Below are 12,726 nucleotides of genomic sequence, written 5' to 3' on the forward strand. Positions count from 1 at the left end.
TCAGCAGCTGACGGGTCAGAGGCCCAGGTCCCCGGGTGCAACTGGATGTCCAGCCGAAGACCATGGCTGTGCTGACGGGCTAGCACTCTTGGGGAAGGATCTCTAGGGTCCTGCCCACCAGGATTCCAAGCCTTGGTGTTCAGAAGCTGTGAGTGAAGACACCTGGCCTGAGATCACTTTTGGTCCAGATCTCGTGTCCGGCCACGGCAGAACATGCAAGAGTGGAAAATCCCACTTCTGCCACCTGATGGGATGAAATGTGAGCATTCCAGGTAGAAAGATCAGCTGGGCCAAAGGGTTGAATTGAGCCTGAAACGAGGACCTTGGGAAAACCTGAATTCCTTTCCTTCTGCTGGGACCAGAAAGCCTAGGGGAGGGTTCAGCCTAGGGAGGGGACTGAAGAACTGGGCTTTGATGCAAGGGCATGGAAAGGAGGGAGTGAAAAGTAAGGGATGGTGTTGGAGTTAGGGTTTAACATGGAGCCCTGTGACTTCTGTGTGAAGGCGTGATGAGGCCAGGGAAGGTGGGGCTCCCCCACCAGGAAGGAGGTGACTGCAACAATGGAGGCCATGGTGGTTGCAGTCTGAAGTCGCTGGATTCTGAACCTCTCCCTTCCAAGGAGAAAGGCTGTGGGATGTGCTGATGAGTCCCAGGATGGGGTGGGTGGTGGTGACAGGAGACCTAGGATGACTCCAAGGACTGAGGCGTGAGCAGGGGAAGAACAGAGCCCACAGAGACGGAGAAGGGCCCCACTGCAGGTTTCAGGGGGAAAGAGAGGAGCTGTTTTAGGATTTTTGTCTGAGATGCCCCAAAACCCTCAGAGTGAAGAGGTGACGTGGTCAAGTGGAAACACAGGCCTGATAGGCTGGATATGTCTGAGGAGTGGATGGCTGGACATCTTGACCACTGTGAGGTGGTGCTTCAGCTTAAGCACTGTTCTACTAATCCAAAGGCTAGTGGTTCAAACCCACCAGCCAGCCACTCTTAAGGAGAAAGATGAAGCTTCTGTTCCGGTAAAGATTTACAATCTCAAAAACCTACATGAGTTCAATATGAGTTTTAATGGTAGAGGTTTGGTTGTGGTTTTTTGTTTTCTTTACGATCATAGTAACATCTGGACCCAGAAGGGAAATGGGCTGGCCAAAGTTTGCTAGAGAGCTTCACAGAAGGGATGGGCTGCAGAACGAAGGGGGCAGGGGACTTGAAGAGGGTCTGGTGAGTTGCTGAGGACGGCACAGGCTGCACCCAGAGGGGAGCTTGCCTTGGGACTGAGGCTGTGGGCTAGTGTACACAGGAAGAGTTGAGGGGAGAGCCTGGCCTGTTGTAAGTTCAATCTCAGGGGGCTTTGGCAGGCCTTGTGGACATCTCCTGGAGTGTAAAGGAAAAGTCAGCCAAGCTTCTGGAGCAACACCAAATCAGAGAAATCTATGGGGTTGCTGAACCCGGTCAGTCACAGAGGTGTCTGGAGATGGGAGTAGATGATGTGTTCCAACCTACCCCCTGGTATTTTGCCCCCACCCCCCGAAGTGTAGGTAATGCCATCTTGCCTTAAGGCCATGTTCCCTATAGCCCACTGCCCTGTTGTTAGTTTGCTATATCGAGCTATCCTGTTAATTTTCCAAATCTAAGTTTGTAGCTTTCAGGTTAACTCTCCACCCCCGTTGCAGGATTTTAATTCTCAGATATTATGAATGTACTCCAAGCTTGTTTTAGGATGTTATGTAGCCTAAAGCTTCTTTTGACATCTGTAATCAGCTTGGCTAATTAGAGTGGAATGTCTGTACTCCACAGCTCCCAGTGAAGTGGCTTGGGCGTTGCCATGGAGAATGAGGGTCGTCCGGATGCTGGGCAGAAACTACATTACCCAGAACACACTGTAAAGTGGGCAGCAGACCCTGGGCCAATGACAGAGCTGGAAAGAGCACGTCCTGCGGGGTACGCTGGTGGGGCGGGACTTCCGGCATCGGCAGCCATTGACGTTCATTCTATTTCTGTGGGGTCTTTGCATGTGCCCTTGGGATCCAGTACCTGTAAGGGACTCCCCTTAGGGGCCTAGCCGGGAATAACTGACGAGGAGGGACCCTACTCCCTCTTTCAGTCTTTAAACGGGCGGAGACTTCCTGTAGTACGGTTGTCAAGTCCCGGGGAGCTGCTTGGTCCCTGGCGGAGGCGTTTGAGGCCTGGGCTCTTTGAAGCCCAGCGTGAGGCGGTCAGCCCGAGGTCACCTCCTGGGGCTGGGAAAGCGGCGGCGGTCGGCGGCAGTGGCTGAAGCCAGCTGTGTCGCACTGCCCCAGTCCTCTGCTCTCGCGACTTTGCACCGTCTGCAGGCTCAGATGGAGGTGGCACTGCTGGAGCCCGCTCAGGTGAGAAGAGGGTGCCCTGCACCTTGACTCACTCAGACCACCCCGCACAAAGTGTAGGGCGTTGTCCCCAGTGCACTTCTCTACCTTGCCCTTGCTACTGGAATTACTTAAGGTCCACGATCCCTTACCCTAGCTAATGGTTATATGAAATGATCGAATGTCTAGATTAGAATCTAGTGGGAAGAGAACACACACACACAGAGAGAAATCTGCCTTAGAAGTACAGCCAGAATGCTCCTTAGAGGCAAGGGCGGCGAGACTTCATTGGTCTACTTTGTACATGTCATGAGAGGCAGTCCCTGGGGAAGGACATTGGGCTTGACACAGTGGCGGCATCACTAAGCTCAGACATAAAGGCAATTGTGAGGTTGGCACAGGACTGCCACTGTCTCATCCTGTCGTCCATAGTCAGAATGGACGTGAGGCCCCTAACAACAGAGTGGGAAACTTTCTGACAGGTGGCGCAGGGTCTGCAAGAGCTGGGAGATGAGGCTGGGCTAGTAAGGTTCAGGGAGCCACAGGTCTCAAGAAGGCTAGTGGAGACCCAAAAGGAAGCAGGAGTAGGGCCTGGAGCGGCAGCTATGGGAGCTGAGCCTCCACTCTGAGGGTGGTGCAAAACCATGTAAGGCTTGGAGCTCATGAAGGAAGGAGGTGATCTGACTCAAGTCTTAACAGTCTTCCTCTGGCTGCAGAGTGGGGGAAAAAAGACAGGAGACTGGTAAGGATGTCACCATAATAGATGAGATGCAGGGAGTGATGACAATGGCTCGCCAACGTGGTGCTTGTGGAGATGGGCCTAGTGGTTGGGCACTGTGTGTATTCAACACAATCAACTGATGTAGAGGCTGAGAGAGGGGGAGAAGTCAGGGATGACCCTGTGGTGGATTTGGCCTCATCAACCAGACAGATGGGAAATTCGTCAGGGTTCAGGAGGCAGGTTTCTGGACATGCTGATGCTGAGATATCCATGAGACCTCTGAGTACAGGGATCAAATACTGTAGGCTGCTGGACACAAGTCTGAGTTTTGTGGCAGAATGTGGTAGCACCCAGTCTATGGACTGAGGTGGCACTCTGGTCCAGATTTAGAAGGGGCATCTGTAGATATGGCAACAGATGGCCAACAGAGATGGTTTAGGGCAGGTTGACAGGTGTGGTGAAGTCAAAGGGAAGAAATGGGGAGAGGGGGGGAGAAGTGTGTGGGAAGAGGAGGGTCTAGACAGCTAAGGCTCCCTGGGATGAAGGGTGACAGTGGTATTGGTGTTAGTGCTTAGTCATCTCTACAAATGTACCAATGATCATGAAGACAGCAAAGTAATAGGCAATATTTTGCTCTATGAGAGAGAAGGTAAGGTAATCGTGGTTTGGGGCCAACAACATAGAGCCACCGTCCTTTCTTGTACAGTCTTTGTAAGGCCTGGGGATTTCAGGCTGGTGAATTAGCGCAGTGGAAGACAGATTCAACTGAGAGAATCCCAAGTCTGGGGTGGGAGATGTGGCATTTAGCTTGGCGTGTGTGTCAGGAGAGGGGAATCCTAGAGCTGGTGAGGGGATAACACGTGGAAAGGCAGCGAGGCCTGGGGATCTCAGAGATACATGTTTGGTTTGGGTTGACTGAGGGTTGAGACTAGACACAGCCAGGTAGGGAGACACTGAAGGAAGAGCTGGAAGGTGGAGCATCTAGAAGTTTGAAGACGGATAAGATCCTTGGCACTTTCACCAAGCCTCCAACCTATGCACGCTATTTACAGAGTAGCATATGGGGAGATAGGGAGATGCCAACAGTGGACATTGGAGCAGGGAGGGGTGTGTGTACGAGTGTCCAGAGAGTGAGGTGTGCTGTGAGTGTGACTAGAACACACAATCTGGGAAAACAAAGGGACTTGCTTGGGCAAAAGGTGTGTGTGTGTTTGTGAGGTGGGGTGCTTGCCAGGCCTGGAGCTAATAACCATGTCTGTCTGTGGCTGCTGAAGGGTAGACTGTGATCAGTGGCTGCCTGAGGAAAGAGTGGCACCAGTGGCACTGGGATTTGGGGTGGGGGTGGGGCAGTGATCTGTGCATCATGGAGGAGGATGTTCCCTTTGGAGAGGTGGTGGGACTCTGGGTCATGGGCTGGTGGCCCAGATGGGTTCATTTGTGCACTACTTTTGTCTCTCTTGCTACTGCCCTTTGGTCCAGTTCTCTGAGCTGTCCCCATCATGACAGGGTCGGGTGACTTTTGAGGACGTAGCTGTGTACTTCTCCTGGAAGGAGTGGGGGCTCCTTGATGAGGCTCAGAGGCACCTGTACCGTGATGTAATGCTGGAGAACTTCTCACTTGTGGCCTCGCTGGGTAAGGCCCTCACACCCACCTCAGCCTCCTGTCCTAGATGCTGCCCTTCCTGTCTGGTCCCAGGGCAGCTCTGTCCTTCTCACAGCCGGAGGACAGGTATCACCTCCTCCTTTGGTTCCTTGGAGTTGGCATGTGTGTGTGCACGTGCACAGGGCTGGGTTGCATGTACAACATCCTTTCTCCCCGAGAAGCCCTATACCCGCTCCCTGAAGCTCGTGGGGAAGGGGCCAGGGGCCGGGAGTCCCAGTCTGGCTGCTGGAGTCCATCTAGACTGGTGGTACTTTTGTGCCTGGGGTGCTGCCCTTTTTCCAGTCCTCCTCCTCGGAGCCCGGTTACAGGTGCCTCAGGCACCCACGTGCTGGACCTCTGTGCTGCTCCCGGGAGCGTTCCTCAGAGGCCTGTTTTGCAACATTGCACTTTCTTCCTGGTTGCGAAGGTAGCCTGAGCTCCCTTTGGTCTGTCACAGGGTGGCTCGCTCTGAGCTGGGACTGACCGCTCACCACTCCTGGTTTTCCTCCAGGACCTGTAGCCTCCAACTGCAGCGTGGTTGCTCAACTGAAGTGGGACACAGAGCCCTGGGGACTCGGCAGAGTAGACATGTCTTCAACTACAGCAAGAGAGGCCCAGAGGGATCCTAGCTCCGGTGAGTGGGGGCTAGGGAGCAGGTGTCCTCAGTGCCGGGTGCACGTCCTGTCCTGAGTCATGCCTGTCTTGTGTCCACCCATGTTTTGCTGCTGGTGCCAGTAGCCACACCTTACTCCCATCTTCCCTTCCTTATTCGGGACACCTTTCCTTTGACTTATTCTACTCTGGCCTCCAGCCCCTGGATGGCTCTGTGTCCTTGACCTCCATCTCTCACCCTTTCCCGTGCATCAGTTCCCTTTGCAGGCCTCTCCACATTGGCCGGAATGAGTGTGGTCAGATATACACACATCTTTACCTCAATTTTGGGCACCTATTACCCAGTTGTCACTATATTTTCCTGGCCTTGGGTACATGACTGTGTGTCCCAGGTTCTGATCCTTTTTCCTGACAGGTTTCCCGGGTTGCCTGTGTCTAGCCTTCCTGAAAACTGAGGAGTTTAGCTGGTGTTCTTGCCTCTCTGCAGCCCAAACCCCCACTCCCACCCCTTGCCCTGTATTCTCCTACCTGATGAGGCCTCTTTTTCTCTGGCCTGCCTGGGTTCTACACTTCCTCACCCTGACTCATCCCACACATTCACCTCTTAGTGGGTTAGACACCTCTGCGAAGCGAGTACCCCTCCCAACCTAGTGTACACTTCAGCATTCCTCTACTTTCAGGTGGTGGTTGTGCAGCAAAGGAGGCCTTTCCTGAGCAAGGCCTTTCTATAGGAGGGTCCCAACTTGGGACCCCCAAAGAAGGTTCCTGCATCCAGAAGGCTAGAATCTGCGACACGTGTGGCCCAGTCTTGAAAGAAATTTGGCACCTGGCTGAGCACCAAGAAAAACTCCCCAGGCGGAAGGCATACACGTGTAAGACTTGTAGGGAAGGGTTCTGGATCTGTGCAACACTTTACCAGCACCAGAAGGGGCACAGCGGTGAGAAACCCTTACGATGGGACAAGGACAAAGCCCTATTAGTGAAGAGCTTCAGCGTCCCCCTGTCAGAGAAGCCCCTTACAAGCAAGGAGTTTAGTGTGGATGTCCAGGACAGCCACAAACCAGACCTCCACAAGCCGACCCCTCCACGTGAAGGGAAGCCATGCAGGAGCACTGAATATGCGAAGGCCTCCCCAAACCGCTCCAGTCTTAGGCAACATCAGGAAGCCCACACTGGACAGAAGCCCTTCAGGTGCAGTGACTGTGGGAAGGTCTTCTTAAAGGCCTTCACCCTCCTCGACCACCTGATAAGTCACGCTAAAGAGAGAGCTTGTGGGAATGTCTTGAGTGCTACATCAGCCCACGTTAATCATCAGAAATCTCATATTGGAGGAATGTCCCATGTGTGTAATGAATGTGGAAAGGCCTACAGTCACCTATCTCTGCTGAAAATGCATCAGAAAGTTCACAATGGAAAAACCCATCATAAGTGCAGTGAATGTGGGAAAGCGTTCACTCGGAAGCACTCCCTTAGTCAGCACTGGAGAATTCACACTGGAGAAAGACCTTATGAATGCAGCCAGTGTGGGAAGACCTTTACTCGGAACTTCCATGTTGTTCGGCACCAGAAAGTTCACAATACAGCAAAGCCTTATGAGTGCAGGCAGTGCCGCAGAGTCTTTAGCTGTGCCTCTAGCTTTGTTCAGCATCAGAAAATACACACAGGAGAAAGGCTTCATAAGTGCAGGGAATGTGGGAAAGCTTTCATTAATAGCTCCCATCTTGCTCGGCATCAGAAAGTCCACAACATGGAAAGGCCTTATGAGTGCAAAAAATGTGGAAAAGTTTTCCGTCAAACCTCCAAACTCGTTCTGCATCAAAGGATTCACACTGGAGAAAAACCTTATAAGTGTAATCAATGTGAGAGGGCCTTTAGTTGCCCCTCCAACCTTGTTTCACACCAGCGAATTCACACTGGAGAAAAACCTTATGAATGCTCTGAATGTGGGAAAGCCTTCAGTCAAAGCTCTGCCCTTCTTCAACACCAGAAAGTTCATACCAGAGAAAGGCCGTATGAATGCAGTGAATGTGGAAAAGCCTTCAGCTACAGCTCGAACCTTGCTAAGCACCGGAAAGTTCACACTCAAAAAAGACCTTATGAGTGTGGTCAGTGTGGAAAGGCTTTCAGTGAAAGTTCTATCCTCAGTCAGCACCAGAGAGTTCACACCAGAGAGAGGCCTTATGAGTGTAACAAATGTGGTAAAACTTTCCGCTTCAGTTCTAATTTTTACAAGCATCTAAAAGTTCACATTGGGAAAAAAGCCTTATGAGAGCAGTAAGTATAGGAAAACAACCTCATTCAGCACCAGAAAGGTCACACCAGAGAAAGGCCACAGCAGTGCAGTGAATGTGGGGAAGTATTTAGCTGTGGCTTTCTCTTTGTTCATCATAAAATGACTCACTTCTGAGGAAAGTGCTGAGAGGAACCTTTGTGAAGATGCTATCGATCAAAAATGGGAACTTGCATATCCCAATACCTCACTGAAAAATTTGTTCTTGAGTGTCAGGTGGGCGAAAGACTTCCAGGAGTAATGTTGTACTTTTTAAACTGCCCAGGCCCCTTGCCAGATGTCACTGCCAGTGCCTGTGGCAGATGCCACACCACTCTACCAACTGACAGGGCATCACCGTGTATGCCTGTCAATATACTCAGGGAAGGCAGACTTCTGTGCATGCTTTCCGATTCGGAAAAACCGTGAGTGATGAGCACATTGAAATGATATTAATTCTCAACATTACAGTACTCATGGTTTAGGTATATTGTCCATTAGAATCTAACTGGAGTCTACTGATGACTCTATTAAGTGTCCCTTCTTTATGGGCTTTGTTGAGTCTAGATAACACCTATAATGGTGCTGTCCAGCCACCAGCTCACTGGGCTTTTGAACTGCCTGCTTTAAGTTGCTCCAGAGTGTGTGATAATAAAGGCCTTGTTGTTTAAGCCACAGGGGCTCTGCCTGTTGTGTGTAGGGAGGGGTTAAGAATAGAACTGAGCTTTGCCAGTATGATGTGGCTAAAGGGCTTTAGTGATGTGGATAAAGGGAGGCAGGGGAAGCACTTCATGTATTGCACTGTGAGTAGCAGGTTGACGGGGAAGAGCTTTCAGTCTGGTTACCTAATTTGCTTTACAGCCCAAATCTGGGAAAGACTGCGGGTATCTCATGGCCAAATCTTGTGTCCTAGGTGCCAGGACAATCTGCTAGCCTTAGAGTTGAGTATTTGGTGTGGTCATCTCAAGTAGTTCCTGGAGTAGGCGTTGGGTCCTTTGTTTTCAGGAAACTTTGGGAGTCCTTAGCGGTGCTGTGGTGTCTCCTGAAGTCTAGACAGCATCACTAACTACAAGGTCTACAGGGGCCAAGTCAGAACTGTAAGTGAGTAATGAAACTGGGCTGGAAGTCAGACAGAATGAGGGACTTCATAGCAGTTTTGAACACTGGTGTTGGCTGAGGTCAGAGCTATAGCTATAGGCTTTCCTGCATCTGTTGTGCTAGAAGGGCTTTCGACTGATAAGGGTCAAAGATATCACCCTACAGGTAAGCTAACGAGTTAGCCTGATGAGTTCTAGAGCCAGAGTTAAGACTCTGAGTTAGATACAGAATCTGTGCTCTTAAGCACGGTACTAAGTCTAGATTCTTACAGGTTTAAAACAAACACTGCCAGGAAGTCGATTTCAACTCATAGTAACCCAATAGGACAGTACAGAAGTACCCCTGTGGGTTTCTGAGACTTTTTAAATCTTAAGGGAGTAGACAGCCTCATCTTCTCCCACAGAGGTGTGGTGGATTGGGACCCCTGATCTTATGGTTAGCAGCTCAAGGTGTTAAGTGACTACACACAACTGGTAAACTCAATAAATGTTCACTGCTCTCGCTACATTAATGCCAGGCCTGTGACTATGAATTTTCCTGTATTACAAGATGCAGGGGCACTGAGCCCACCACAGAGTAGTGTTTGAACAGTGGCCTGGTGGCTGAAAGCCTGGGCTTTTAGAGAACAGACAGGCATCTTCTTGGCAAAGGGGCCTGGTTAGTCTGGGTAGATGAAACCAAGGGTAAAGGAAGAGGTGGAAGCCTGGAGGGATTTCCTGATTCTCTTTCGGGTTGACATTTCTGAAAGGAAGCTGGGATCTAAAGGATAACACTCCTCCTCTCCTCCCCACCCCACCCCCAAAGGTGAGCTAACTGGCAAATGAGGATGAGGCCAAAGCTGACTGCAGTCCCTCTCCAGGGACTGCAGATGATGTGCCGGCCACTGTGGCTGGCTCACTTCTGTGCTTCAGAGAAGCCTGAGATCCACATACTGTTGTGAGGTCGCCTAACTTTTAGATGACAGAAACTTAAAATTTTGAATACTTAACAAACTTTCAGTGGAGCCACAAAACCAGTTGCAATCTTGGGTTAGAGCTGGATTTCCAAGGGGTCCTAGATGGAGTGGAGACCTGAGGGAGCCGATATGAGCAGGGGTGGTCCCCAGACTGGGAGCTACATCTAAACAGGATAGGAGTTTTGGGCACAAACACAGGGTGTGGGTGCTGAGAAGGCCTGTGACTAAACACTTCCAGGGACCAATTGGTAGATGGCTGTAGTCAGGCTTGACCCAGGCATTTAGTTAGAAGGTGATGAGGATGCTACAGGCTCCAGCTGCATTTTTGTAGAAATTGGCCAGCTGATCAAACCAGAGAAGGATAAGGAAGTCATGCCCAGAATATGTAAACAGCTTGCACAGCTCAATGATAAGAACCCAATTTAAAATGGGCAAGATATCTGAATAGGGTTCATCAGAGAAGATATACAGATGACTAGTAAGCATACGAAAAGATACCCAACACCATCATTATTCATTAGGAAATACAAATTAAAATCCTGTTGAGATACCATGTCACATCCACTAGGATGTCACTAAAAAGATAAGACAGTACTAAAGTCAGCAAGCAGGCAGAGAACTGGAAGCCACCTACATCACTCGGGGGAATGTAACATTGTTGAGCCCTTTGAAGAGTCTGGCTGTTTTTTAAAGAATTACCCAATAACCTGGCGAAATTAGGAGGAATGACAGATGACAACTAGCACTATCAGGTGCTCGTGCGGACAAGTTGTTCATCTTGAGAACACCTGTAAGGGGTTATATTTGCTTGGTAATGTAAAGGGTCACTTTCCGTCTCTGCAAGCTCTCGAGCGGATTGCCTGAGATGTCCCTCACATTCCAGTCTTGTACTTTCTCCATGAAAGTCTGTCTCTCTTCTACTTTTGTGGAGTGTTTGTGTAGGTTGGCAGGAGATTTTGTTTTCACTTCTATGGAGTCTGTGGGGAGGGATCTGATTGACTGAAGCCAATGAATCAGGATGTACGATGGTGGGATCACACATAACCAAGCAACATGGCTAGATAGGGGAGAGGGAGGACTTTAAGCTCAAGGCAGTGAAGAGTACTGTTGTGTTAGAGAAAGGGGAAATGAATGCCAAGGTGGCAACCGAAAAATTTAAGAAATGCCCATTACACTTCAAGAGATTGTTCTTAATTATGTTTTTCCAACAGTGTTCAAAGCAGCAAAAACAAAACCTTGAGTCACTTGACATACATGTTCCCAGCTGAGGTTGAACAAGGGAACACTGCCTTCTCACTTGAGCCTTCCTACGGCAAACCAGTGTCCTTTTGTCGTCCACGTGCTACCATGCTTTTAACTTCTGTGCGTTTTGTTAAGGATATCACTCTTCAAAGCGTTCCCTGCTCCTCTAGTGTAACACAAATAAGAGGGCTATGGGGTGCCATTCAGAGAAAAAAATGTGTGAATGTTGTTCATGAGTTCAGTGTTAATGAACCAACAGTACACAATTGAAAATGGTGTTTTAGAACAAACGTCAAGTTATGTATTAATCAAATCTGACACTATTCTCGTATTTCTCCTCAACTCACTGCCACGGAGTTGATGCCCTTCGAGAGAGAGACCCAACAGGGCAGGGTAGAACTGCTCTGTGGGTTTCTGGGACTCAAAGTCTCATCTCCAACAGTTCTGAACTGCCGAACTTGGGGTTGGTAGCCCCAGGAGTAACCCACATGCCACCAGGGAGGGTCCCTTTCTCCTAAAGCAGTGGTTCAGTATTCATTCACCCTTGACAGCAGCTTTTTCAACACAACTACCAAAATGATAGGGTGAGCTGAGGATGCACACAGCAGACGATTATTGACGCTAAAAAGGAACAAAGTACTGACAGGATTGATATAACATGTGAAACTCAAAAATATTCTATTCCAAGTGGAGGAAAAAACAAAAAGTTAACCCAAACGCACTGACGGGCATCAAGCGGACTTGGGCGCCTAGCCCCTCGGCGCAGGATAAAGCAGAACTGCCCCTGTGGGTGTCTGTGGCTGTGAACTTGGATGAGGGCAGGCAGCCTCCTCTTTCTCTGGTGGGGCAGCTGGTGAGTTCAAATGACTGACCTTGCGTGTAGCAGCCCAACACGGAAGCCACTAGGTCTCCGTCACTAATATAAGCCGGCTACAGAAGGACACAAGGGGAGAGGTGGAAATGCAAGTGGCCACACCCGGCCCAAGAGGGGCTGCTTACCTTGTGGCGGCGTCCTCTGGGTCACGGGCTGCTGGGGCCCCCGGCGGCGAGTCTCCGTGAACACGGCCCCGATTGGCTCGGCCCTCGGTCCCGCTGCCGAACGGGGCTCCCGTCACGGGGAAATGGATCGCGAACGTGTTCATCCTCACCCAGACCCGAGCAGCTGGCGAGCCCTCCGCGCCCCGCCACACTGGACTGGCAGTTAGGGACCCCTCTGTGAAGGAGCGCGGACACGGCGCGCTTCTCCGCCACGGACCTGGGAAGGCCCTCCCGCACAGGCCAAGCGGGTCGCCGCGCGTACGACGTGCCCAAAGCCCCGCCGGGGGCTCGGTGCCCCCAGACCCGCCCTTCTTCTGAGCCTCGTGCCCAGGGCAGCTGAGGGGCATGAACTGTGCGCAGAGACCCGAGTGGGCTCCCTCAGGGTCCGGTTCGGCCGCACGGCACTACAGTTCCCGCGAGACCAAGAGCCGCCCAGGAGTCTGTCCCTCAGTTGTGTGGGCGGAGGGCGAGTTGCCTAGGTAACGGTGGGAGGACGGCGCCGGAAGTCCCGCCCCAGCCGGCGAAGCCAGCGCCGGTTCCAACGCACGACGAGGGGCCTTTCGGGTAATGTAGTTCGCATCTCTCCCATCTTACCGCGCCCTTCGCGAGCGCCCTGGCAACCACCAAGCAACACCAGCATTGACTCAACAGCAGTGAGAAACCCTTTGTCTTCGAGTCCACTTTGCGACCAACTGGGAGACACTGTCACCGGAGGAGCAGGTCGTAAGCCACAATCAGGACTCAGATCAGGGCGTTTCAGCGTGGACAGCAGCCTGTGGGCGGGACTTCCTGCACCGCTTTGGCCATTCC

General features: G+C 51.1%; 2 protein-coding genes across 3 annotated transcripts in view; one reads left to right on the forward strand and one right to left on the reverse strand.

The window, feature by feature from the left end:
• Nucleotides 1-12,307, reverse strand: part of LOC101642830 (zinc finger protein 324A) — a 34,402-nt gene extending 22,095 nt beyond the window's left edge. The window contains exon 1 of the mRNA XM_045292327.1: nt 11,878-12,307. The gene's annotated coding sequence lies outside the window, so the exon portion shown is untranslated. The remainder of the gene's footprint in view (nt 1-11,877) is intronic.
• LOC105979785 (zinc finger protein 304-like) lies at nt 1,973-8,258 on the forward strand. Of its 2 annotated transcripts, XM_045292316.1 has the most exons (4): nt 1,973-2,363; nt 4,567-4,693; nt 5,214-5,336; nt 5,995-8,258. In XM_045292316.1, the coding sequence occupies exons 1-4, from the start codon at nt 2,334-2,336 to the stop codon at nt 7,581-7,583; spliced, it is 1,869 nt and encodes a 622-aa protein (XP_045148251.1). In that variant the 5' UTR covers nt 1,973-2,333; the 3' UTR covers nt 7,584-8,258. The 2 variants fall into 2 exon arrangements, with proteins under 2 accessions (XP_045148251.1, XP_045148252.1); XM_045292317.1 differs by having other exon boundaries at nt 5,214-6,084.
• Nucleotides 12,308-12,726: the final 419 nt, after the last annotated feature.

The sequence above is a fragment of the Echinops telfairi genome, unplaced genomic scaffold (genome assembly GCF_000313985.2).
Source record: "Echinops telfairi isolate 266 unplaced genomic scaffold, ASM31398v2 ScPeMD7_655;HRSCAF=1070, whole genome shotgun sequence".
Taxonomy (NCBI): domain Eukaryota; kingdom Metazoa; phylum Chordata; class Mammalia; order Afrosoricida; family Tenrecidae; genus Echinops; species Echinops telfairi.

Excerpts from the sequence above, each read along its gene's own strand:
- LOC105979785 (XM_045292316.1), top strand. The coding sequence starts at position 2,334 with ATGGAGGTGGCACTGCTGGAGCCCGCTCAG. Across the intron at positions 2,364-4,566 it reads CACTGCTGGAGCCCGCTCAG|GGTCGGGTGACTTTTGAGGA; the intron begins GTGAGAAGAGGG and ends CCATCATGACAG. Across the intron at positions 4,694-5,213 it reads CTCACTTGTGGCCTCGCTGG|GACCTGTAGCCTCCAACTGC; the intron begins GTAAGGCCCTCA and ends GTTTTCCTCCAG.